At 38.8% G+C, this 26,627-nt stretch overlaps 1 protein-coding gene across 2 annotated transcripts in view; it reads right to left on the reverse strand.

The window, feature by feature from the left end:
• LOC131072880 (MLO-like protein 4) overlaps positions 1-26,627 on the reverse strand; it is a 67,661-nt gene that overhangs the window by 19,145 nt on the left and 21,889 nt on the right. For both annotated transcript variants that reach the window (XM_058009173.2, XM_058009174.2), the window contains exons 8-12: positions 15,480-15,565; positions 13,548-13,597; positions 13,349-13,389; positions 12,988-13,155; positions 12,840-12,875 (exon numbers count right to left, since the gene is read on the reverse strand). In XM_058009173.2, coding sequence (XP_057865156.2) covers positions 12,840-12,875; positions 12,988-13,155; positions 13,349-13,389; positions 13,548-13,597; positions 15,480-15,565 — 381 coding nt within the window. The remainder of the gene's footprint in view (positions 1-12,839; positions 12,876-12,987; positions 13,156-13,348; positions 13,390-13,547; positions 13,598-15,479; positions 15,566-26,627) is intronic.

Here is a 26,627-nt window from a genome sequence, read left to right on the forward strand (position 1 = left end):
ATTCAAAAAAAAATCATTTTAGGCACTCCCCAATGCACCCATGTATACATGGGTATGTTGTAGAGTGTACCAAGGTGAATTTGGGTCCACTTTGCAAGACCCTAGCCAAACCCACAACAGAACTACACTAGTACCCAGATTCTATACAAACTGGTCCTGGATCCAGGCTGAAATAGGAGTGAATCGGTAACAAAGTTTTTAGGCTTCATGAAGCCACTTACACCGGAGAATGCGAGCAATATCCCCCTCAATGGACCATGTCCAAAGCATTCTAAACCAGTGTTCCACGGATGTTGCGGACAGGGAGACGGGGGGACACGGGGATGGGCTTCGGGGACGGGGGGACAAGGGGAAAAAGTTTCGGGGACAGGGGAACTTGGGCCTAGGAGGGGGAAACGTGTTTCCGTGGAACACTGTTCTAAACACTAATTGGTGGTTATTTATGATCATAAATACATCACAATTGCTTGTGGTTTTATTACCAGCTTTTTGAAACCATACCAATTCATGAGCACTTATTCCTGACTTATTCTCTGGATAATGTTGATGTGTGTTTTATGCACATAACATTTCAGAATAAAATACCAAGGTAATTTACCCTCTCTTGAACAAAATCACCTCAGATGCTAAGGATAAGATCAACTAAAATGATTCCAAGGTTTCTACATGTCAGGTCTTGACGAGTGGGTAACTCAATGGTCGATGTGAATTGTTGTGATCACTTGAGGACTTAAGCAAATGTTAGGATTATCTTCTTCGATTACGAAGATGCGGAATAGGTGTGCTAACAACTTAGGATTTAACAATGAAGCTCCAGACTTAATTCTTACTAAAAAATGGGCAAAAAGAATAGGGTTCAAGAAGTATATTCTAAGCCTATGAATGTAAGAAATGATGAACAAATCTAGTGGAATCAAACTAGGTAAGGTCTCACGAACAGGTATTGACACAAGCTTAGTGCAATCGTCTAAGGTATACTTAAGGATTTTCAAACTATTACCATCACACATTGACACCATCCAAGTTGATGCTTGTCAAAGGTTGCATAATAATTGAAGTTAAGTTTACTCAAATCTCCAGATGACCACACAAGGCGCACTTACCATCGGCAAGAGGCTAGTGGTATGGATTAAAGATTCCACACAAATATATTCAACAAATCTTTCACTCAATCTAACATACATGAAAATAAATTCTAATCTAACTTGGAGGAATTGAGAACCATGAATGCAAAGACAACATTTGAAGAGCAAAATCACCAACAATTGAACAATGATTATGATTCAAATAGCTGCAGCATATACCAACAATTCTACAAAAACTCTCTTACAAATGAGAGACAAGGAGGTATATATAGAATCTCTTACAAAATGGATGGCCAAGATTGATCCAAGATCAACGGCCAAGATCATGCCAACAAAACCCTAGAATTGCCCTAATTAGGGTTTACATCAAAAATGGTAACACCAACATATGGCCCAATAAAAAGATACCTAGTCATCAAATAGGGAATCTTTTTGAAGATTCCTCCCTGCATCTCTCCCTCTCCTAGCATATTCCAAGAATCTAGCCAATACAGAATCTAACTCCTCCATGGAAATACTAGGCAATGTATCCTGCTGCAAATCAATCACGTCCAGTGAATCCGAGCAAGTGTTCAAAGTGTTCTCCCAATCTGGCATGAGCTTCTGCGAACTATAAACATGAATCAACAGAGAGATCAAGTCATCTATCTGACTCTTCTTCAAAGAGTCCAACCGGCAAAAACACATAGATTTCATCTTGTCTCTTAATTCGGCTAAGTGTAAACCACTAGCATCACTAACATCAACACCCAATAATTCCTCAATTGAGGCAAGGATCTTCATCTGAATGTCCTAAATCAATCCCTCCATCTCCATACAACTTGACTGGGTGTTCTCATAAATTGATTTCTTCACAGCCAATGAACAATACTAGCCATGGAAATCGTATTTGTCTCCACTGTGCACAATGTTCTCGTTGACCAAGGTGGAATTAGGAATCCTCTTCAAAGCCTTGAGGCGTGGAATAGTCTTCTCCTGAATAGGCCAAAATTCTTCCCAAACTCTCTCCAAATACTGGATTCTAAACATGAGCCCTATTGTCTTGTCATATGCCTAGACAAACTGAGTAAGGAAATCATCTGCCTGTTTTCTTGCACTCTCAATCCACTTTTCCACCTCCGAGAGCGTATCTCTCGCTGTCTCATAGTGTGAATGTATTCCATGGTCAACTGCAATAGGGGAAATAAGGATGGGATTCTCACGCCTTATCCCCGCAATATACTCTCTAAGTCTGATATTCTCTTCTCTGTACTTCTCTTCTATTTCTCTGTCTAACCTTGCGTTGATTGCCTTAAGGTTATCACCAACATCCTGAAACTCTTGCTCTCTTGATGTACGACCGAGGGCAACTAAAGTAATCTGCAAATCCATAGGAGTAGCAATGTCTGCTGCCACGCTTGCAATAGGAAAAGCAACCTGCACGATCCGCATTCCTGTCTCATCTCTAGCTATGTGCGACAAAATCTCAGCTCTCTTGGGTTCCTTCTCCTTAGCACTCTGTTGACGTGTATTTTGTACACTATCAAACACAAAATAAAATACCTAAAGGTACCTTATCCTCTCTTGAATAAAGTCTCCGAATGCTGAAGATGTCGCGAAAAGGATCAATCGGGATGACTTCAAGGTTCTTTGCTGTAGGATCTCTACGTGTGGATAAGCTCTCTGTTGTATGATGTGATTTGCTGGAATCACAAGGGGACTTACACTTGATGACTGAACATCTGATTTGCTTTGAATATCGCTGGAACATAGGATTTTTACTAGCTTAGATTTGAAAAAAAAGGAAAAAAAATGAGGGTGAGGAAAGGATCTAATTCTGATACTAAGAATGTAGGAGCAATGAATGATCTTTGATGAAATTCTAACTAAGTCTTGTTTTGACATCACAGGACCATCTCCACAAGGTTAGTGCGATCTTCGAAGGAAAGCTTTATGATGTTCAAATCATCACTACAGGCATAGACACCATCAAGCTGATGCATATCGATGAAGAAGCGACAATTGAAGTTAAGCTTAAGCTGAATGATTCCAGTTGACTACACAAGGCAAGTCTGCTATCAACAAATTGCTAGTAGTATGGATATACGAATTTCACCATCAATCAAGCACATTTCTTCCACTCATCTAATAACATGAAATCAAATATGAGAAGTATAGAGACCATGCAAATTGTCGAATCGACCCATAAATTTCACCATTTCTTCAATGAAGTTTTGCAAGTCTTTTACAACAACATCTTGGCAACAATCTTTGCCTTCTCTCTCTACTCTACTCTAATTGCTATTCTATCAACTGACTAATTCACTATTCTAACTATTCACTCCCTATCTTCTAACTCTTTTCTAACTGCTTTTACAAAATGAAGAGTCGGGGCTTATATAGTGCCCTTAATACAATTCGATGGCTAAGATCAATTTGAGATCAATGGCCAAGATTCAATAATGAAAACCCTAATTAGGGTTTGTTACAACCATTACATAACATTTAATGCTTGACCAATGATAAAATCACATCCTTAGGACACATGTCTTCTCTAGAAAAATCGACCAATGGATAGCTAGGGTAGGTACATCGAAGTTTGTGCCACCTTCCATGAGTTAGGTACATTGAATCTGGACACGTTGAGGTGGACCAACCCGACTGGAGGAGTGATGATTGGGATGCCACCTCGTCTGACACTTGGTTGATGCCAATTTGATGTTGCTGAGAAGCTAGCTTTAATTAACTCTTCTGAAACTATCTGCTCCTTCAACGAACCCTTGCTCTGACTTATTTTGTCTTTGACGTGCAGGATGATTGATGTACCTCGCCTTGGAATGCTGGATTTGAAGAAGTTGCCCTTGATGATGCTTGACCGAAGAAGGTCGTCCTTGTCGATGCTAGACTGGAGGAGGTCGCCCTTATCCTCGCTTGATCTTGCTTTATGAGAGTCTGCCGACTTGTAGATACTCCAGCTTTAGGAGTCGCCATCTTGATACCTACACAACATTTCAAAATTAGTTCTGAAGCATTATATCTTGAAGTGTAGAAATCTAGACTTAAAAGGAAGATTTAAGATTTTAATTAGGAAACTTCATGATAAATCTTGAGTTATCATTTCCTAATTAACCATGTAATACTTAGATTTTTCCAAATCAAATGTCCAAAAATCAAACCTTGAACAAGGGTGTCGAGATGATTTTGCCATACCTCCTCTTGAGTATTAAACTCTAAGAAATGATGTAAAAAAAATGGATTTTGCTAGGCAAAATTTAAATCAAAATTCTCCCTTGGATGAATTGCGCCTCCTCTAACTTCAAAAGAATAGACTCCACCCTCTTTGATCTTCAACACTTAGTAGAAATTCGCTCCACTCTAGCTAGATTTCGGTCCTCCAATTCACACTTCAACCTCTGGATTTTGCTCTTCAAATAGCTCTCCAATTTTGCACTTAGGAAAGGATGAACGAATGATTAAACTTGAACAAAGCATCACCCATATATAGAGCGCTCACCTTGATTCCCTCCAAGGCTGACTTGCCAAAAGGGAAATGAAAATGAAATAAAATCCCCCTCAAAAGAAGGCCAACTTGCTTGTAAAAGCAAATAAATGCATTTGAGCGCTCACCTTCATTTAAAATTTGAAAATTAATTTTAATGCCTCCAAAGTGGATTTTTGATTATTTCAATGCCTAAAAATTAATTTATTAAATTAAAATGCCTTTAATTTAATGCGAATTTGATTTAGCCCTTCCAAAGGCCTCAAAGTTAGCAACTTGGTGAATTTTAAGCAATATCAATGCTCAATAAAAAATGAAGGATATCACCAATTTCGCCCTGGACCTTCAGTGAAGGTCAGGAGCGATTTTTCAATCTTGCTCTTAATCCTTCATCTTTTGGATTCCAAATTGCTTCAAAGACATAAAATATCATCTCTTCTTCCTATCCACACAAGATTTGGTCTCAATTCCTCAAACAAAGGAGAAGATCCTAAAAAATCGCTATGGGCCCTCTCTGAGGGTCAGGAGCGACTTTTTGATTTTAGGCTTGATTCTTCATCATTTTTCATTAAAACTTTATTCATCATTTGGCAATGTCCTTCCTTAATTCACTCCAACCAAATTCGCTTTGTTGTTGCAAGGTAAAATGAGGATTTTCATGGGCCCTCTCTGAGGGTCGGAAGCGATTTTTCGCTGTGGGCCCTCTCTGAGGGTCAAGAGCGATTTTTCATTTTCTGACCAAAATCATCAAGTTTCAGAGGCAAAATAATATTCATCATGTTTTTGGAGGTCTCTTCTCCTTGTCCTAACCTTGCCTTAGCACCATTTTGAAGAAAACATGCATTTTTTGAAAATCTTGCTGTGGGCCTTCAGTGAGGGTCCGGAGCGATTTTTTGGTTCTAGGCAAATTCCTTTATCTTTTATTCTTCAAATCACCTCCAAGGCATAACATATCACGTCCTCCTCCTGTCCAAGCAAGATTTTGTCTCAATTTTTCAAACAAAGGAGAGAAAACTGGAAAATCGCTATGGGCCCTCTCTGAGGGTCCGGAGCGATTTTTGTAATTGCCTTCAAAATATTGATTCTCAACGATTTCTTTTCACTTCAAGGCTTTTCAAACATCGTTTCAAACCCATGCCTAACCTTAGCTTTCCTCAAACTTGGATGAAAAATTCCCATTTTAGGTTTCTCGCTGTGGGCCCCCTCTGAGGGTCCGGAGCGATTTTTCGCTGTGGGCCTTCAGTGAGGGTCAGGAGCGATTTTTTCATTTTGGGTTGATTTCCTCTTGTGTTGATCCTCCAAATTATATTCAACGGATAGAACATGCTTTCCTTCATCCCTTCCAATCATAAAATCACTTTGATCTTGCAAGAATAATGCATATTTGAAAATCTTGCTGTGGACCCTCTCTAAGGGTCAGGAGCGATTTTTGCTACCTGGACCAAAATGTTTCACTTTTCATCTAAAAATCACTTTGCCAAGGGAGATGTTATCTTTTTCTTTGCTATGAATAAAAATTCATGTCCAAGAAAGGTCCAAAAATGTGCACACAAAGAAAATCGCTCTGGACCCTCTCTGAGGGTCAGGAGCGATTTTTCCTTTTCTGGGAAAAACTCCTTCAATTTATCATCTTTAATCAAGTCTAGATACCTCATTATGTTCATTCTATCCTTCATCATGCTCTTGACCTCTCAAATCGACCAAATAAGGCTAGCAATGACCCTTATAAGATTTCTCGCTGTGGGCCCTCACTGAGGGTCAGGAGCGATTTTTGCTGTGGGCCTTCACTGAGGGTCAGGAGCGATTCTCGCTATGGGCCTTCACTGAGGGTCAGGAGCGATTTTTCATTTTTTGAACTCTCCGTCAAGATAATTTTATGGAATATAACATTTAAGTGACATTTCCCTCTATCTTTCTTCTTTCTTATACTTTAAGTTATATTCCATATATACTTTTAGGATGTTTGAGAGTGGTTTCAGACCTCCAGGAGTTATATTGCAAAATCTAGTTTTTGGAGGTTTTTCAGTTTCCAGACTTAGTCAAATTTCAGGATCAAGACATTCCCAGACTTAGCCAAATTTCAAGATCAGGACATCACTCCAGCAGGACCTGCTATCCAGGTGATTCCCTTGGCGACACTCAAAATGCAAAGGCTAACTGACAAAACCCTAAAAGACCTAGAAAACAAACCCTAGAAAGCAAAAAGCAAGGGTCCCCATTTGCAATGGGGCGATGTGTGAAATGGTCACAACACACTCCTAGCTAGGTAATCATCCATGTTATCAATAGGTTGTACCTCTATCATTTTCTTACTTTTCTCCATACTTCTCATGAGCCAATCAAGAATAGCGGCCATCTCCATACCATCATCGAGACACATCTCTCGATCAAGCCCTCTCAATGTCGAGATAACATCATCATCGTCATGAGGATTATTCCTGTTCAAATCATATATCTCATTTCCCAAACTAACCTCCAAAAGGACAGTAGGGGATCCCGACTGATCATCATTCTCATTTGGTGGTACAGATGTCGCTGTGGCATGTAACTCCTGAATATTCTCTAGTAGCATCACTGTGTTGGAACACTACTGGTTTCCTTAATCTATTTTGTAATTTCAATTACCCTAGTTGATGAGACACTGAAAGGTGGTGAAGGAATGATAGTCTTTTGTTTCTTCTTCTTCACCTCCTCAATCTTCTTCCCTCTGGCCTTAACTCCTCTTGGCATGTTTTTCCTTCTCTTGGGAGCTTGACTCTCTTCGTCTGCATGAATCCTGACATCGTTGATAGTCCTCTGATCATCTTTGGAAGTAGACTCTTCTGGCTTCATCTTTTCATAAGTGAAGGAAACACCCATATCAACTAACTTATTCATCTAAATATCTACCCATGCACGGGAGAAACTCAAGACCTCTCTCATCAATACATTCAAGTCAATCTCTTCTGATTATGACCAATTAGGCAATAAGACTGCCTTCTTCATTTCATTCTCATACTGTGGATGCGTATGATCCCTGTCGTCTAACACCTAATCAGGAATAAGGAAAAGTCCACACTTCCTCATGAAATCCACTGACATTCTGGACCACATTCGTCTCTTCACTGCTTGCCCGTTGATTAGGTCGGCCCAATAATCTTCTATGTCTACTTTGTGGATGAACTTATCTCCCCTGATCCTTCCAACTTTCATATCTGGATCAAATCTTTCTCTTTTCTTGAAGGTTGCAAATCAATAGAATGCAAGCTCCTCACTCGCAGTGCTGGTGACTAAGGAAAACTGGCGAACCTCTGATGTCTTCCCAACTGAAATAGGGAATGTCATGCCTGTCCTATGCTTCTCTCTTTGAATGGAATCAAACTCTAGAAGCTATCTCACCACTTCCAACAAGATCATTCTGTCAGACGGATACCTAGGAAGCTTGTAGGGTTCAGATTGAAACTAATGAATTCTAAGGTACGTGAAAATGGGAAACTGAATATACCACGATCCATATTTCTCTATTAGCTATGTTGCCTCCTTGGACAATCTTTTGTGGATTCCGCCATGCAGCATTCGCGTGATGTACATTGTGAATACATCATTCACTCTCTTATAATCTTCAATTCCATACATGTTCAGCTGGGGTAGCACTCATGACTCCTGAATTGTCCTTGCTCATTCCCGGCTTCACCTTTGCATATCAATCCTTTGTATGAAACGAACCGTGCAAGCAAGTATACCAGGTAGGAAGTCATAGCGAATGACTTGGACCGCTCTACATTCCTCAGCTGAAAGTCTAGATTGTCACTTATGATCTTAAACCAATTTACCAATGTCCCTCTAAGACAATCCTGGATGAAGTAGAACATTCATCCATCGAATATTGCACCCTACGACATCCCCATCACTCTGTTGAGCAGGAATACCAAGTCACTATACTCCTCTTTGAAGTCTGTGCACATGAGTGTCTTGGGAGCCTTGGAATGATGAAGCCTAGGCTCAATCATCTACTCTTTATTTATCATATTCTTGCACGCATCCATCTTCTTTGTGTACCGCTCTTTATATTCATCTTTGGTTGCATCCTTCATATCTGCTCTGTGTGGAATTCCAAACACCTCAGCAATCACATCCTCAACAAGGTAGGCAATAACAAGACCCTTAGGAGTTTTGATCATTCGCGAGCAAGGATCATAACATCGTGAACACTCCAAGATAAGCTTGCTGCAATGTATGGATTTTGGAAATCCAATGGCATAAAAAATACCACTCTTCATAATGTTTACATACACTAGGGAAGGAATCTGATTTCCGACTCCAAACGTCCGCTGTCGCATCTGGTTCAAGTCCAGGAAATGCATATTTGTATTTGTAATCTCCTTCCATTTGGACGATATCTTGGGCTCTGGATAGAATCCAATCTCCAGTATCTTTTGTAGTTCTTTTCTTTCTTTAAATCCGGACTTCGACATCGCACCTGTACGAAGCTTGAAGTTAGAACTTAGAAAAATAAATAATACTCTTAATAGAATTCCTAACTTCCTAAAGATTTTAAGCTAATTTGAGCATGAAGTCAAGAAAATAGTCCCCACTCTTGGTAGATCTTAACAATTAGATTCGAAATGTGACAACATTAGGGTATGAAACCTTAATGAAATTCATTAATACCTCCTTATACTTAGAAATTGTGTAAACTAAAGTGCAAGGGAGTATACCGGATCAATGGTTACCAAGGAAAGGTGTGAAAGGTTGTGTTTTCACACAAAGTAAGTCTAAGGACACCTTTCGTAGTCAATAATGGAGGAAAACAAAATCTGAAAACAACCTGAAAATTAAACTTTTAAAACATGTTACAATCACCTAGATATGCATAAATTTGATGAGAATCAACCTTCCAAGGCAAACATAAGAAAATTTGAGCATGAATGTAGGGCTGGAAATGGAAACTTAGTCGGAAGACAAATCTGAAAATGAAGTTTTCAGACTTACCAGCACCCTTAGGAATGATAAAATACTCAGAAATAAACTCCGGAATGAAGCAAGAATGCTTCCCAAGTGAAATCGCAAGGTGTTAAATTTGTGCCCTAGTTCAGTAATCAGATTTCTAACATTTAATTATTTGTTAACATTAAGTAAACCATAATCAAGTAAATCCAAGAATGAAAACAAGAGAGCAAGAGACAAACACAAATACCCTAGGAAAACCTCCAAGGAGGAAAAACCCAGCACTAAAGACCCACATGTCAGATTATGTATTCAATCCTAATTGCACCAATACAATACTTAGCTTGATTCTCCAGATCTGATCCCTTTTAGTATATCAGATCTGCCCTTCTAAATACACCAAGTCTGCACCAAAATGCCTTATATCCTCTTGAACAAGTTCGCACAATCCTCTTCTATATTTTGCACCTTTAGTTGCAGAGCTATTTCGCTGATTGCATGAGAGATGAAGTGATTGAATTGAGTTTGCATTTTAACTTTATTTATATGAGCATTTAACCCATATACTCCAAGTCGGCCTTAATCATTTTGGCACCAATTTGTTTATTGAGGCGTGATGCATATTTAATGTGGCGTGGAGATATGGGGCCGGTCTTGTCTTGGGGGCACGTTACCCCTTTAAGATAGGACCCAATCCTATGTGGGTTCGGATGTTGCCTTAAGGCAATCCGAACCCATCTTACCTAGTTATAAACAATAGGTAGGTGGCTGAAAAAATTTGTTTTCTGAGGACAGCCACCCTACAATGGAGTTTCAGATCAGCAACAATGGAAGATAACTCAGATTTGCAACACATCAGCAAGTAGGGAATGATGGAAGCCACCACGTGTGAAGGGAATTCACCAAAATAATGGCACAAACACTTGCCAAATCAAAATCGCAATTTCTAACTATGGCACCATCCTTGAAAAATCTGAAAAATGTCTTCAATGCACCTCAATCTGCCAACAATGGAGGTCTGAAAACAGTAAGCAATAATGGTGGATGCAAGGAAAATCGTCAAAGTTCTTCAATCACCAAAAATCGCCATCCTTCACAAAATCATGATTTTCACCAAAAATGGCGGACTTCACCAAAATCGAAAATCTGAAAACAATGGAGGCAATAAGTCTCAATGGCAGCAATGGAGGCAATAAGTCAAGCTGGAAAAAAAATGGAGGCCTTCAATCAAACACTTCACTTCAACACTTCGCCAAAATTCGCCAATAAGAGAGAAAAATCGCTAAACATGGAGATACCTGGCAAACTTAATAATAAAATATTGCTGGAGACTCCTCTCTTATACTTGCTTTTGCCTCTCACTTTTACCACACAAGCAATGTGGGATAAAACACTTGCTCTTATACTTGTTTGCTAAAACTAACTTGCTTCTAGAAGGGTAAAAAGTAAAAACATTAAATGCTCATTGCAAGTTATTTAATTTTTATTTTTATTTTTATTTTAAATAATCATCAATCATCATTTAAAAACAATTAAAATAGGGCTTATTTATTAAAATATTTCAATTTAAGTCAAAAATTGAGCCATGAGGGAAAATCGATTCAAGTAGGGATTAAAAAATCCCATTAAAATCATTTAAAATGTTAAAATTTTCCTCCACAAGGGAAAATCGATCTCAGCGTGGACAAAATCTTCATCAAAATTCACATAAAATGGGCCGGGGGAAAATCGATAGGAGTTTGGAATGAAAATTCTACTCAAAATTTAAGTCATCACCCAAAAATACCCCTTTGGTGGAAAATTGACCTCAGTCTGGATGAAAATCCGGACTCAAAAATATGAAATGCATTCCCAGTGGAAAATCGCTGAAGTCTGGATAAAAATCTGGACAAAATTCCTCAAAAACTTGTCACAAATTCCTGGTGGAAAATCAACCCAAGTGTGGAATGAATGCAAAAATCATCGGCAACCTTGTCCATGCCTCCCTGGTGGAAAAACGTGGGTAGTCAGGATAAATCCTGACACTTAGTCAAAATTTAAAGGTCTCCAGGGGAAAAACAACCCTAGTATGGATTAACAGTGGTGGAAAAATGAGGCAAGTATGGGTTTCAGGGGAAATCCATGTCCAGTCTAGATTTCGAGTGGGGAAAACCATGGGTAGTCAAGAATATGAGGGGAAAATCACCTCTAGCATGGATTTTTGACCTTTTAACCCTTAGAATATGGATTTTACTCCGGAAAATGATGATTTTTCCACTCAAAAAAACTTTGAAACTTTGAAACTTAATAAAACTCAACTGGACTCGGGCAAATTCATCAAAAATTGAGTGTAACACAAGGAAAACTATCAGGATAAAGTGCGAAATCAACTTAAATAATTCTCTAGGAGTGAGAAAACAACTCCAAAAAGGCCTGAAAATACCTTAGCACTTAAAATCACCAACGAGGACATTTAAAAAAACGTTAACACTCCAAAAAAGGGTCTACACTTAGACAAAACTAGGATCACTTAGGAAATCTCAATTTTACACACTTGATCCCATAACTTCAAAACCCTAAACGGCACTAGGCATGATCAAAATTCCGAGACTCAAGCACAAGAAGCACAAAATTGCCCACTAAGCAGCCAAAACCCTAACCTGACAACGCAGAAAGCCGGAAAAGAGGGGGTCCCCGTTAGCAATGGGGCGATGTGTGTAAAGGTCACAACAGATAATAGTATGGTCTGTAACAAGTTATATGGCAGCCAATGATTTTCAGTAGTCATATAAAAATAGATAAAATAAACAATTAGATGCCATAATGTAAACATGATACTTTTGAACTTCTAAGGAAAGGGGTTCCACAGATCATTTTTTCTACAATTTTCCAATAAATCAGTGAAATGTTGTTGAAAAACAAGCTATAACTAGCTTTTGACGACTCCTCAAGACTGAAATACCCACCCTTTGTCAGAAAAGGGTGGTAAACAAAGAAACAAATAGCATTTGGTTCCCTGCATTAACAAAAAAAAATCTCATCTCATATTAAGAGAGGTTAATAATAGAACCATTTTTAAGCTAGTGCTTCAAGAAACTGTCCTCATTCAAGCTATTTATATTACACAAAATAGATCCAAGAAAGATTAAATAATAAAAAATCAATTTGCAATGGGAAAAGGAACATCAGATGTTGACATGACTAAATCTGAGAACTCTGCTTTCATGAATTTAAATCATAATCTTGTGAGATTTGTAATGCATGTAAAAATGCATATGTTTACAATAGGTAAATAATCTGCAGTTCATACACGTGTTAAGCAGTTATGTGATCAACCTCAAAGAACTTGTAAAATTATGAACAAAACTTACCCAAGACCAGACAAATGCTGCCATTTCAAAAGCATTCTGCAATATCAACAGAAGGCCTTTATTAAAATTAATGAAATCCAACATAGACAAGCATGTGTTCTTGATGAAAATTTCAATTTTAGGACACCAACCAGAAAATCTTGATTACCTGAAATGAAATGAACTGAATCAACCACAACAAAAGTTGAGGTTTACCAAACCAGAAAAGCTCATCACGGGGCTTTAATTGAGTCCCTGCAGCTGCATCCGTTGCTGCATTATCCAAAGCGAGTTTTGCGATCACATGTTGAAGTTTTGTGCCGACGAACAGGATCAACTTTCATAAACATGGAAGAGAGAGGAGAATTGAATCAGAATAATTAAGCCAGTCTCTGTATACTCGGTAGTTTAGTGTCTAATAGAATTAACTTAACAAGGAAGTCATTGGGCATAAGACACTATCACACAGTAAAGATAACTAGAAAAAAAGAAATGAAATGGCTTTAACCAATGAACTTGTCAACACTTACCATCGCAGGGATGAACGATATCCAGAAGTAGAAGTTCAATCCTGATTCAGAAACAAGATTCAATTAAGCGATTAAATGTTGAAGATGATGGTTATTAATTGGACCCAAATATAATTTGAAAAGAAACGGATCCCTTTTCCAAGATAAGCAAGAACTGTTTTGTCATACATAACAAATTAAGGAATTGAGGATAATTTACCATGCAGATTGAAGAAAATGCAGATAATTGCATATCCCCAAAGCGGCCAGCTGCAAAAATATCAATCATTACCTAATTTCAGGTTATTCGTTCCATTTCACCAAAAGCGGATCAACTTTTCTGTATTATAAATACATGCAGGTATAGATTAACTCAAAGTATTAAATTATAAATGATGTTGGTGCTATGTTATGTGTACACTTTCTGAAAGAAAGCCATGGGCAATCAATAAGCATATCCACAATACAAAAAAAAGTCAATAAATTGCAGAAATAACTAATTTTCTAAAAGCCCCATGTGAGATGTCAAATGCATATTTAATAGTTGATTAGGAATAAAAGAAATATCCACAGCTCATAGTATCTAAATCTGTTTGGGGTACGGAGGATATTGCCAAGCTTCTCTCCCTCTCTCTTGTCCTTTTACGTGCATCGTTGTCTCTTTCTTCATTATCAAACACTTTTTTGTAAAGGATTTAATTAAATTATCACTTAAGTACATCTTAGAGTACAGGAGACCTAATGTCATTTTCAGTCCTCATACTACAATCTATTTTCTTCTTCTTTTGGTTTTTGATGAGAAAATGTCAATTATATTAGTTTCTAAGAAATATTGTACACCATATTCACAAAAAGCTGGGCAGAATGAAATCACACCTTGAATTCTAAATAAGGCATAACCTAAAAAAAGTGACATCTAAAATGACATGATATACTGCCAACTACTCAACAATAGCCCTAAAACCAGGTGGCAGTGGTGGATCACAGCCCTCAAGCTTGCCCCAGCCATTTGAGAGGTCCTAGCCATTATGAGATGGCTTGCAATCTGTAATAACAGCAACATAATTAGCCTACTCTTCATCTGGAGGAGTATTATCATTCTTTACAGTGCCAAGTTAGGAATTTCACTAGTGTTTGGTCATCCAGAATAACTCCTATCAGCGAGGTGACAGAAGGTGAATGAGTTTGTTGAGACTATCCACAAGCCCTACATGAGGCAGATGAGAACCATGAGAAATTACCATTTCCATCCTCTTTTCCAAAATTACTGAAAATTGGTTGTCTTGACCTGAGGCAGAAACAAATTTGTATTTAACAATCAAGACTACTAGTCTTTTCAGACTATTTTTTTGCTCCTAAGTTGCTTCACAAACTTCATGTGGGATGTAATAAGCTCTAGTGGAAAGACTGGAAATGGTATCCTAATACTCCATTTCACAACTACAAGCCTGGAAAAGGATAGTTATGGCTCTCCCCACATCTGCCTATATTTCAAAGCTTAATGATTGATGCACTTTACAGTCCATGGCTAGCTCATGGGACGAAGGTTTTCAAATTATTTGATCGACCACTATCAAGCTTAAGCTCAGTTTGCTTGGTGCATTCTCAATCGGGTTCTTCGCATTGGATCTCATTTGGTCCAAATGGGTTGTTAACCCTCGTCCATTTTGTGGACACATTAAAACCCTCAAGTATCACTTATTGTTTTGTCCCAAAGCTTAGGCTGCTTAACATTAAATTCATGATTTCTTTTTGCCTTTTAGACCGAAGCCTTTTCTTGGCATATGATTCTTTTGGAGGACTGGCCTAGACTTCTTACAAAATTTACTAAAATTTGGCATGCACTTAGAGTGAAATTTGTTTTCAGAAAGATATAAACTCGACTCTCTTTTTGGGAGTCTCTGTTGATGTGCATTTCTCAGTTTTTACTAAATCTATGATTTGTTCCAATGTCCTCATGGAGATTCAAGTGCAAGCTAATAAAGTTACCCTTGAGATAGCCCACTTGATAATTGAGGCTATGCAACTTGTACAATTTCTCTCACTTTTAGTTGGTGAAATTTTCACTTAATAACCAGAAGCTATGATCCATAATTTACCATCAGTAAACAGAGGCTGCAGAATATACAACAAAAGTGACTAGTTACCTTACCTAATGCCCACAATATCTCTGAATTCATCCTCCATGGTGCGCACCATGTAGCTATGGAAGTCATATGTAAGACGTAACCTGTGGTTCTAAATATCAAAAGAAGATAAGACATAAGTAATTATTAGTTACATGTTTTACTCAATCATGTCTATTAGCATACAGATTTTTAGCCACTTAACACTTGCAAAATAAGATGTTCACGAAACTCAAAAAAGAGCATGATACCAAATAGGCAAACATTTTGCAACATTCACAAAGGCAACTTCAATCTAGAAATCTCTGTCCATAACATGAATGATGAAAAATAATTGAATCTGGCAGCAGCAAGATTGGTCTGATAAAGTACATAATAAAGAATGCAGAAATCTAGAACAGCATGTCGACCATATTTTTTTCCTTTTTCTAAAGCATATCTAACCCTCTTTTAGGGTAGCAGAACAGAAGTACAAAAAAAGCAAAATTCAGAAAGACATGTAAAGAACCCCTATTACTATTTAGAGCATCAACCAACTAAACATTCAAATATAGAGATAGAGAGATATAATTAATTAGAGTATCTTTAATTCTTGATTAATCGTTAACTTGTTTGAAAACTTGATGAATTATTCAGATCAATTTCATTCAAGAGGGGATCCAGGTTTTCAGGCACTGATTCTGTCCACATGCAGTCTAATATCAGGGATTTTGCCACTAAATACTGTCTGTATCATATATGAATGTGTAAAGATTTACTGTGTATTCCAGTGCATATTTCATATAGTTCAATATCTTACTAGCGAGGTTATTGGGTTGTCCTCTGCACCAGTTGTGTTGTGACCATTTCACACATCGCCCCATCGCAAATAGGGACCCCCACTTTTATTTTCTTTCTAGGTTAGTTGTGGAGTCTTTAGCTATTAGCCTTTGCTTGAGGAGGTGTAGTGTCTTAGGTGGCCAGGAGGTAATCAAGTTGAGTCTCTCTCTTTGAGTTGGAGTGAGGTCAGTTAGCTCTCAAAATTCAAGAAATGAACAATTTCATGATGATCATTCCATTTGATCATCATCATTAGCTTGCAAAATCTGAGATGAAGTCCTGAAATTTGGCTAAGGCAAGTTGTTTAAGAGAGTGAGTGCTTGGACGGAGGATAGCTAAGGTGAGGTGTCTTAGAGCAAGGTGATTAAGTGAGAAAAATTGAACATTTTAAGGTCATTTCCTTTGACCCCTCAAAGCTGCAATCTAGCTTGGATGCATTTCCTTTGACCCCCAAAGTTGCGATCTAGCTTGGAGACCTCTAATTTTGACCAAGGAGGATCATTTGATTTTTTTTGCATTGATTTGGAGGATGCCAAATTCAAGTTTGATGCCTTTGATCCACTTCCTTTGACCCCCCAAATCAGCGAACTTCTTTTGATCCACTTCCTTTGCCCACTCCAAGGCATGAACTTCCTTTGCCCTCCTAGATCTGCGACCTTCTTTGGGAGCACTTCCTTTGCACTCCTAGATCTGCAACCTTCTTTGGGAGCACTTCCTTTTCCCTCCTAGATCCGCGACCTTCTTTGGGGGCACTTCCTTTGCCCTCCTAGATCGGCGATCTTCTTTGGGAGCACTTCCTTTGCCCTCCTAGATCCGCGACCTTCTTTGGGAGCATTTCCTTTGACCTCATATAAGCCCGATCAAGGTAGAAGACCATTAAGGATGATTGTTTAATGTTTTTACAACGATTTGGAAGAAATTGAACTTGAGCAAACAAGCTTTACAATGGCACTTCCTTTGACCCCCTCAAGGTGCATATCTCCACTCAATGCTTCCTTTGGGGTCTCAAATCAGCAAACTTCCTTTGGGGTCTCTAATCAGCGAAGTTCCTTTGGGGTGTCAAAACCGCGACTTTCCCTTAGTCACTTCCTTTGCCCTATGAGATCCACGAACTTCCTTTGCCACCTGAAACCTATAAAACCAGACATGAAAACAGTGATGATTAGACTTTCAAAAATCAGACTTTAGAGGTGAAAATCAGAGATCAAACAAAGGGAAATCATTTACAAATTTAAAGAATAATTTTGTTCTCTTCAATACCTTGATCAAGGTGTGTTTGTTTTTCAGGTTGTGAGGGCAAGAGACAAGCTAGAGGGAGAGATTCAAGCTATGAAAACTCAGTAACAAATGATGAGGATCAGCTCCAAGATGAAGGCTCATCAGCTCACACATCCTCACACATCAACATCAGCACGCTCAAAGAAAAGACAAGGAACATTGTAACCTTGCTGGAGGGAGGCATCATAACCTCATCCCGTGCATATGCAATGATTAACACCCTCAAGAGTACTGTTGAATGAAAGGAGGTGTTCCAAGCTCAAGGAAGCACAAGATTCAGCATGAGAGTGCACACACCAAAAAGAGAAATTTTCACAATCTTGAATTTCCTCCGGAAATCCAAGAATCATTGCTAGTATAGCAAGATGGAAGCTCTAGGGCGAGGGTGATCAAGTTAGGAAGATGATGCAATTTGGGAGTATATCCCACCATCATCCCATTCTTCACTGTAGGCACTTGGATAATGTTGAGTATCAAGAGATATGCCTCATTCACCTATCTTTGTGATGAGTTACAAAGATCAAGCAAGCTAAGGAGGCATCCAGTCATCACTTATCCAATCACATTATTCCAAGATAAGGCATCCAGATTCAATGCACTTGACTCATCCAGCAAGGCAGATAACTACATGGGGCACAAAGATCAATGCACCTACCTGTTGTGACTATTTCACACATCGCCCCATTAGAATGGGGACCCCCTCTTTTTGCCTTAGGTTTTGCTTTCTCTTTGCTTGTTTTTCTCTCTACTTTTAGGGTTCTGAGTGAGTGAGTGGTCTGCCTGGGCTGGCTAGATTAAGGGCTAAACCTTGGAAGCTCGTTTTAGGGTTTCTTTCAAGCTAAGTCTAGTCTTGTTTAGGGAGGTTGTTAGTCATCTGCCTGAAGCCTCAAGATTGCTAGAATGAAGCATGCCTTTCAGGAGAGTCAAGTTGGTTAGATCAAGGAACAGGGAGAATAGGTCTCAGGTCAGGTCTAGATTGAAAGAGGGTTTTTCTTGTCAGGGTCCTGTTTGTTTCCCCATCTAAGTCAGTTGACTAGAGCCAGTGAAGAAAAGGAGGTGGTTTGATTAAGTTTGATGGAGGATGAAGCGAATCAAGGTAACATCTAGCCTGGAAATGTCAAAATCGCTCCTAACCCTTCCAAAGGGTCCAGGGCGAAAATCCTTGTAAACCTCTTTTTCTCCTCATTTTTGACTAAGTGATGCTTTCTAGGGCATGTTTGGCGGTGAATTGATATGTTCTTGCCTGGAGAGGGATTTGATTGTTTTTTGAAGAGCAAGATAATGCCTGAAAGAGGATTTTCGCTCCTGACCCTTCCAAAGGGTCCAAAGCGAATTTCATCCTAAACACTATTTCTTGCCTTGGATAGACTTGCAATCCTGTTCCTAGCTTAGAAAATGATCTAACTTTGCCTTGTGAGGTGGTTTGAAACTTGAAGACTGAACAATTTGGCCTGGAATGGAGATTTCGCTCCTGACCCTTCCAGAGGGTCCAGAGCGAAAATCTTATTAGAGCTTATTTTTCACTAACTTTGGCTAAGTTTTGATGTGCAGGGTATCTTGGAGGGAGGATTAAACGTTCCTGTCACATTTGAAGATTTGGAAGCTTGCAAAATGAAAGATTTTTTGACAAGAAGGGAAATTTCGCTCCTGACCCTTCCAGAGGATCGAGGGCGAAATTCCCAAAAGCTCTTATTATGCAGTAAAGAAGGTCAAGTTTTGGGCATGAATGAAACGAGAATAACTTGCTTTTGCCTCCTGGAGATGTTTTAACTTGGAAAGTGAAGGATTTTGCCCAAAAGGAGAATTTTCGCTCTTGACCCTTCCAGAGGGTCCAGGGCGAAATTCTTCAATCACCTATTTTTCTTGCAAAATCAAGTCACTCTTTGGTTTTTATGGCTTGGATGAGAGGAGAGTAGTGTCTTTTTTCCTTGAGAGGTGAAATCAACTTGAAATGATGATGAATTGAGCCTGAATTAAGAAATTCGCTCCTGACCCTTCCAAAGGGTCCAGGGCGAAAATCTCTATAGGAGACATTTCTTGCTCAGTTTGGTCGAATTGAAGTGTCAAAGGCATGATGAAAGGAAGAATGAGCATGTTGAAAACCTTGGGCATGTTTAGAAATGAAGAAAATGAAGGATTCTGGCCAGGAAAGGCAATTTCGCTCATGACCCTTCCAAAGGGTCCAAAGCGAAATTCCTTATAAACACATTTTTTAGCCTTTCTTGGATATGAAACCTTAATCCTAGCATGATGAAACATGAAATCCCACTTGGCAAAGAAGTTTTAAGGTGAAAAAATGAAGATTTTTGGTCAAGATTGTAATTTTCGCTCCTGACCCTTCCAAAGGGTCCAGAGCGAATTTTCTCAAAATTACCTTTTGCTATCAAATTTTGTTAAGCCAAGTATGGGATAAGGTCAAACATAGAAAGAATTACCCCTGGGAGTGAATTGAGGTTGCAAGAAATCATCAAAAAGTGAAGGAATTGAGCCAAATGGTGAATTTCACCCCTGACCCTTCCAAAGGGTCCAGAGCGAAATTCCTAAAAACACCTATTTTCTTGCAAGGTCAAGGCAACTTTTTAGTTTTTATGGCTTGAATGGGTGTGAGGAAGTGTCTTTTGCCTTTTGAAGATGATTGAGATTGTCAAGAGGAAGCAATTAAGCCTAGAACATGATTTTCGCTCTTGACCCTTCCAAAGGGTCTAGAGCGAAAATCCTCAAAACTATCCTTTCTTCCAAAGTTTGGGCAAAGTTAAGCTTAGACATGGGTGTGAGAAGACATTTGAATTGCCTTGAAGTGGAATTGGACTGCTAAGAATGCAAATTTTGAAGCCAAGAGGGAAATTTGCTCCTGACCCTTCCAGAGGGTCCAGGGCGAAATTTCCAAATCCTCCTATTTTCCTTGCAGATCAAGATAAGATTTTGGTTTTCAGGACTCAAAGAGGAGTAAGGCATGATGTTCTATGCCTTGGAAATGATTTGAAGTTGAAAGGATGAAGGGATTGCCCTAAAACCTAAAAATCGCTCCTGACCCTTCCAGAGGGTCCAGGGCGAAAAACCCTAAAATCACCTTTTTCTTCCTGATTTGAGTGAGACTATGCTTGGACTACAATGAAAGAACCTATTTGGAATGCCTTGAAGAGGTTTTGGACCTTCAAAAATAAGAATTTTGAGCTCAGGAGAGAATTTCGCTCCTGACCCTTCCAGAGGGTCCAGAGCGAAATTCCCAAAAATACAATATTTCCTTCAAAGTTTTGATGAACTAACCCAATGATGGAGATAAATGAACCTTGGAGATTGCCTTGGAGGAGTTTAATGATCAAACTAAGGTGAATTTTGGCCTAAAATGTAAAAATCGCTCCTGACCCTTCCAGAGGGTCCAGGGCGAAATTCACATTTTCACCTAATTTCCTCATGTGAAAGACTAAAGATTGAAATGCAAGACTTTGATCTGGGCAAAACAAACATGAACTCACCTTCCGGGAGATTTTGGAATGAAGGGAATAAGGTATTCAAGACCTAATTTGAAAAATCGCTCCTGACCCTTCCAAAGGGTCCAGGGTGAAATCATCAAAAACCTATCATTCAACCTTGATTGATTAAGTTTAGGGCAAATTGCAAGATTGTAAAGACAAAGACATGGAAATTTGCAAATGTAGGTTGAGAAAATTTCAATTTCATCAAGAGAACAAGCGTGGATGGGTTCAAACAAGTCTTGAAGTGAATCTAGACCTTCATCACTTGGAATATTTCAAAACTTAAGGAGAAAGGAAATTTCATTAAGCCTCAATCAAACCTCAATATTCCTAAATTTTCACCAAATTTGCCAAATTCAAGACATTTGGAAGGTTAAATTAAGTTCGCATAATTTGAGGCCTTTATAATTGAATTAATTAAATTTTAAAGCCTTAAAGCAAATATAAAATCCACCTTGGAGGCCTTGAAATTAATTTTAAAATTTAAAAAAATAAAAGGAGAGCGCTTAAAATACATTTATTTGCTTTTACAAGCAAGTCGGCCTCCTTTTAAGTGGGATTTCTTATTTTATTGCTAAATACCTAAGTCGGCCTCATGAGGATTAGGGTGAGCGCCCTATTTAAGGGAGATGCTTTGTGGTGAATCTAAATCATTCATTCATTGTTCTAAATGCGATCTTGAGGAGCAGATTGGAGGAGCGAATTCTAGCAGATTGGAGGCGAATTCTTACTAAGTTGGAGGCTAAATTTCCAGAATTTGCCAAGTGGTTGGAAGTTAGTGGAAGGCGAACTTCTTTTGAAGGTTAATCAAGACATAATTCATCTAAAGGGAGACCAAAATCCAATCCTTATCTAGCAAGATCTGATCTTTTTCCTTCCATTTTCCAAGGTTGATAGTTAAGCATTCAAGAAGAGGTATGAAGAATCAAATTGTTTGAAGTCCTTATTCAAGACTTATTTTGATTTCATAGCAATCTTTTAAAGTCTAAGTCTTGAAAAATCTAATTTCCATTCATAATTAATTTGAAAGTTTATAATTCTTGGATTTGTCATTCTCAAATTAATGTTTTGAATTATTCCCTTGGAAGGTCTTAAATTCTATGCTTTAAGGTATGATGCTTAAAGACTAATTTTAAATTTTTGTGTAGGCATCAAATGACAACCCCCAAAGCCGGAGGATCTACTAGTCGGCAGGCTCTCATCAAGGAAGATCAGAGGAGCGACGAATTGGAGACCAGGATCGTGTCCAAGTGGAATAATATCGGAGACACCAACTTAGGAAACTTCAATGTGAAGAAGTTTCGAGAGGTCCCCTACATTGGCAAGCCATCACCTATTGCAAGGAGGATAATTGAGAGTGGCATCATCAAGGCTGCAGGTTTCCCTCCCGCAGTCAAGTGTCGTGAGCTGATGATCGGGTGTGCCCGCCACTATGACTCACAATCAAGGATGATCGTAACCAAAGACGGGAACATCTTAGCCTACCTTTCAGAGGAAGCTATAGGCGAAGCTCTTCATCTTCCGGACCATAAAGACATGATCTACAAGAGCTTGGAAGGAGCAAGGTCAATCTATGAAGATGATCCTGAGTCTTGTTTGAACTTCATCAATAAGAATTGGTTGCTCACAAGTCGGCCTCGCCTGAACAAGATTCCCAATACACCACATAGGATTGACTTCTAGGAGGAATACAGGGACTTGATAACTTTGCTCAATCGAGTTACAGGTGCTTCTCAAGCCTTCTTCTTCGACAAGTGGATGTTCTTCTTCATACAAGTGATAGTCCAAGGAAAAGGAATGCTTCATTGGGCCAGAATCATTAGCAATTGTCTGGACGTACAGTTGAGAAGGCTAAGACCCACCAAATCATTCCACATGAGCTCATATGTTATATATGCCTTGGTCAGGAGTTTCGAGTATGCAGGGCTACCTCACAGAGAAATAAGAGTTTGTGATTCTTATGTTCATCTGCATCATCCGCCTAGAAGTGACTACAAGTTAGTCAATGACACCTTCACGATGAACATTACCAGGATATTGCAAGGTGGGATTCACAATCGACTGTCTCTGAATGCACAAGAGCTTGTGAAGAAGTATGGTGCATGGTTCATTCAGTTTCAAAAATTCACATACATCAGAGTTCATGGGCGTCCTTCACCTCCCTACATGTTGCCAAGATATCCAACAGACAGGATAGTACTACTTGAGGTGACTAGACAGTTGGCAGCTTATGCGAAAGCATCCAGACACAAGCATGGAAATGGAATTCCCGTGCCCATCATACTAGGGAATTCAGTTGAAGTGTGTCCTAATACTCAAGCCACGGAAGATGCAGAAAAGGAATTATCTTTATACTCATTCACATCCTTTGCCTCACGAGAGAATTTTGATCTTCATGGTTATATGGAGGAGACAGTCGGCAGGAAGTACAAGCATGAGTTTCAGGTGGAGGACTTTTGGATGAATCTCCCAGGTGATTTAGAGGTCAAAAGAAAGATGCATTCCAGGCTACCCTTAGATCTCATCAGGAAATGCAAAGTTTATAGAGTAGCCGATCAAGCCCAGGATAATGGTAAATACCTCCAGTCATCCTATGAGAAAGAAGACAAAGAAGTGAAGATAGATTGGAATGAGCTCGAGGTTTTAGACTTGAGAGCTTTGATGGCTCCCGTTTTATCCTACACTCGCAGATGGGTGGATGTACAGCATCAAAAGTTGAAGGAGCAGAATGTATCAATGACATTCACTTTGGAGGCAAGACCAGAAGAAGGAGAAGCAAGTGTGAGTGAGAATACTTCTCATTCCAAAGGCTCAAAGAGGAAAGGACCTGAGAAGAGAGAACCTTCCAAGAAGAAGCAGAAAACAAATCTTAATCACCCACCAAGCACATCTTCTAGGCATGAAAAGGAGGCGAGTCAAGGGGAAGATCAGAGGCAGATAGTATATGAAGTTGATGAGTCTATGGAATCCATGGTACAGAATGATAAACAAGAGAATGGACAGACACCTCAGCATTCATCAAGTCAATCTCCCCAAGTTGGTGCTAATGAGCAACACGAAGAAAAGAATGATGATGAAGCAACATCTCCTTTCCGGGAAGATAGACCACTACCTAAAGAAATACAAGTGAGGGAAACAAGATCTGCCATTCCTGATTGGCTGAAAGAGAGACTAACAAGGGTAGTTGTGGTTGAAGAAGAAGAAGATGTGTTTGACTTGGAAAGCCTTATAGGAAATTCTCATGAGGTAATGGAAAAGAAGAAGGCCACAAAGATGTCTAAGGTAATTAGAGATGAGACAGGATCCAGGAAAGTGCAGGTAGCTACACCAGTGGTAGACAAATATGAGGATGAGATTCTTACAGAAGAGTATGACTTAGAAACATTTGAGCTTGGTCCACTTACCTCCGAGCAAGTGATGGAAGAAGCAATTGATTCATTTGAAGCACTTAAAGACAAACTTAAAGAAGAAATGGAAAAGAATAAGAAGCTTGAGAGGGAGGTCAGTGCTTGGAGGAACTATTTTAGTCATCTTAATCAGCCCTTGAGACATCAAGATCCAGCAGTATCTCCTTTACAAGCACTCCCTCTTGAATCAGTAGGTGAGGCAGAAAGGGTGAAAAGCTTGGTTCAACTTATGAGTTCTTGGATTGATAAATCTCACAAGGTAGCCGTTGAATTTGCAACAAGAATGATGAAGACAGTTCATCGAGCTATCATGGTCCTTGAGATTATCCATAATCTAATGATAATTGTAGCTACATTCACTCACACTAGAGATGTTATCATCCCAGTCTTGTGGTCAGCTCTGCTCCAGATGAAGGAGGTCCTTTTGAAGACGTCAACACCAGATGCAGCCGAGTTGAAGGTATCATTCATCCAATTCAAGATAAGGTGTTTGAGGTGTTGTGTACCATTCTTGACAGGCGGATCGAGATCGAGACAGATGTGGACATCCAAGAGTTGGAGGATAGAATCAAGGTCATCTTTTGCAAAGAGGAGAACATCATCACAGATAAGCAACGAGATCAAATGTACACTACTATGTTCCTAATTGAGAAGACCAAAGAACTTGAACCTGGATGGGAGACAACTCTTCTCACTGCTTTTGATCAAGTCCTTCACTTGGAAGAACGAATGAAGAATCTTCCTGAGATTCCCATTGCTGAGATTGAGGGAATTGTGTCCAAATTCATTGAATATGCTAAAAAAGAGCATAGGAAAGGGAACAAAATTCTAGATGAAAAGTTGTTATAGGATGATGTGGCAACTTAATTCCTATTGCTCTATGTCTCCTCAGTATTTGTGCCAATTCTTTATTGGCTATGGATTAGTGATGTTTATCTAAATGGGGACATTTTTGTAACAAACCCTAATTAGGGTTTATGTGTCAAAATATCAGTCGATCTTCTTTTGATCCGGGCCATTCATTGTATTTGAGGATGCTATATATGCCCTCACTCATTTCATTTTAAGGGGTTAGAAGAGGTTAGAGAAAAGAGAGAGAGCTTAGAGAGAAGAAAGTTAGAAAGTTATTGTTGTAGTAAGATTGAGTAGTGAAGAAAGAATTTTGAACAATTGTTGTCCATTTGGCTATGAGATCAATAAAATATTGAAGTTATGGTGTTTTATTGCAATACTTGTGGCTATCTTCATGATTGTTTATCTTCTTGAATCACTCTCAGTTGAAATAGCATTTAAGTTCTAAGTTTGAAGGATGAAGTGTTGTGCTTGATCTTTGATAAGATTCACATTCCAAACCACTAGCTTCTTACTGATTGTAAGGACGCCTTGTGTGGTCAACTAGAAACATTGAGATTGATTAAGAATTCAATCATTCTTGGAAGTATTGATATGTATCTCTATGATAGTATCTATATCCTTGATGATTTGAAAGTTATTGAATCCCCTCAGAAGATCGCATCAATTCCAGTAGAGTTGTAATTTCTTGGCAAAACTAAAATTGGTAGAATCTTATCAAGTCTAGTCTTCATTGAGTCATTCTTAGGATTAGTTCAAGTATTCCTTCTTTGAAACCCTTATCTTTTGACATTTTTTGAAAATCCGTTAGTGTTAGGAAAATCCTGTTCCTGCATTTGGAAAGAAGGTAACACGGACAAACTTTCTCTAAAAGTACGTAAGGTCCCTTGAAGAAACAGCATACACAACAACCACTAGTGCTTATCCACACGTAGAGATCCTACAACAAAGAACCTTGAATTCATCCCGATTGATCCTTTTCACGACATCTTCAACATTCGGAGACTTTATTCAAGAGAGGATAAGATACCTCTGGGTATTTTATTCTGTGTTTGGTCGTGTACAAAATACACATCAACACTACCCTCATTATCTATTGGTCAATCAATCAAAGAAGAACATGTGTCCATTTATTGTAATTTTATCATTGGTCAACCATTAAATGCTTTGTAATGGGTGTAACAAACCCTAATTGGCGTTTCTATCTTTCAATCTTGGCCATTGATGTGGATTTGATCATGGCCACTCATTGTAATGAGGGCACTATATAAGGCTTGACTTCTCATTTGTAAGGGTTAACAGTTAATAGTTCAATAGTGAATAGTTTTAGTAGCAGATTAGA

Source organism: Cryptomeria japonica, chromosome 11 (genome assembly GCF_030272615.1).
Source record: "Cryptomeria japonica chromosome 11, Sugi_1.0, whole genome shotgun sequence".
NCBI classification, from domain to species: Eukaryota; Viridiplantae; Streptophyta; class Pinopsida; order Cupressales; family Cupressaceae; genus Cryptomeria; species Cryptomeria japonica.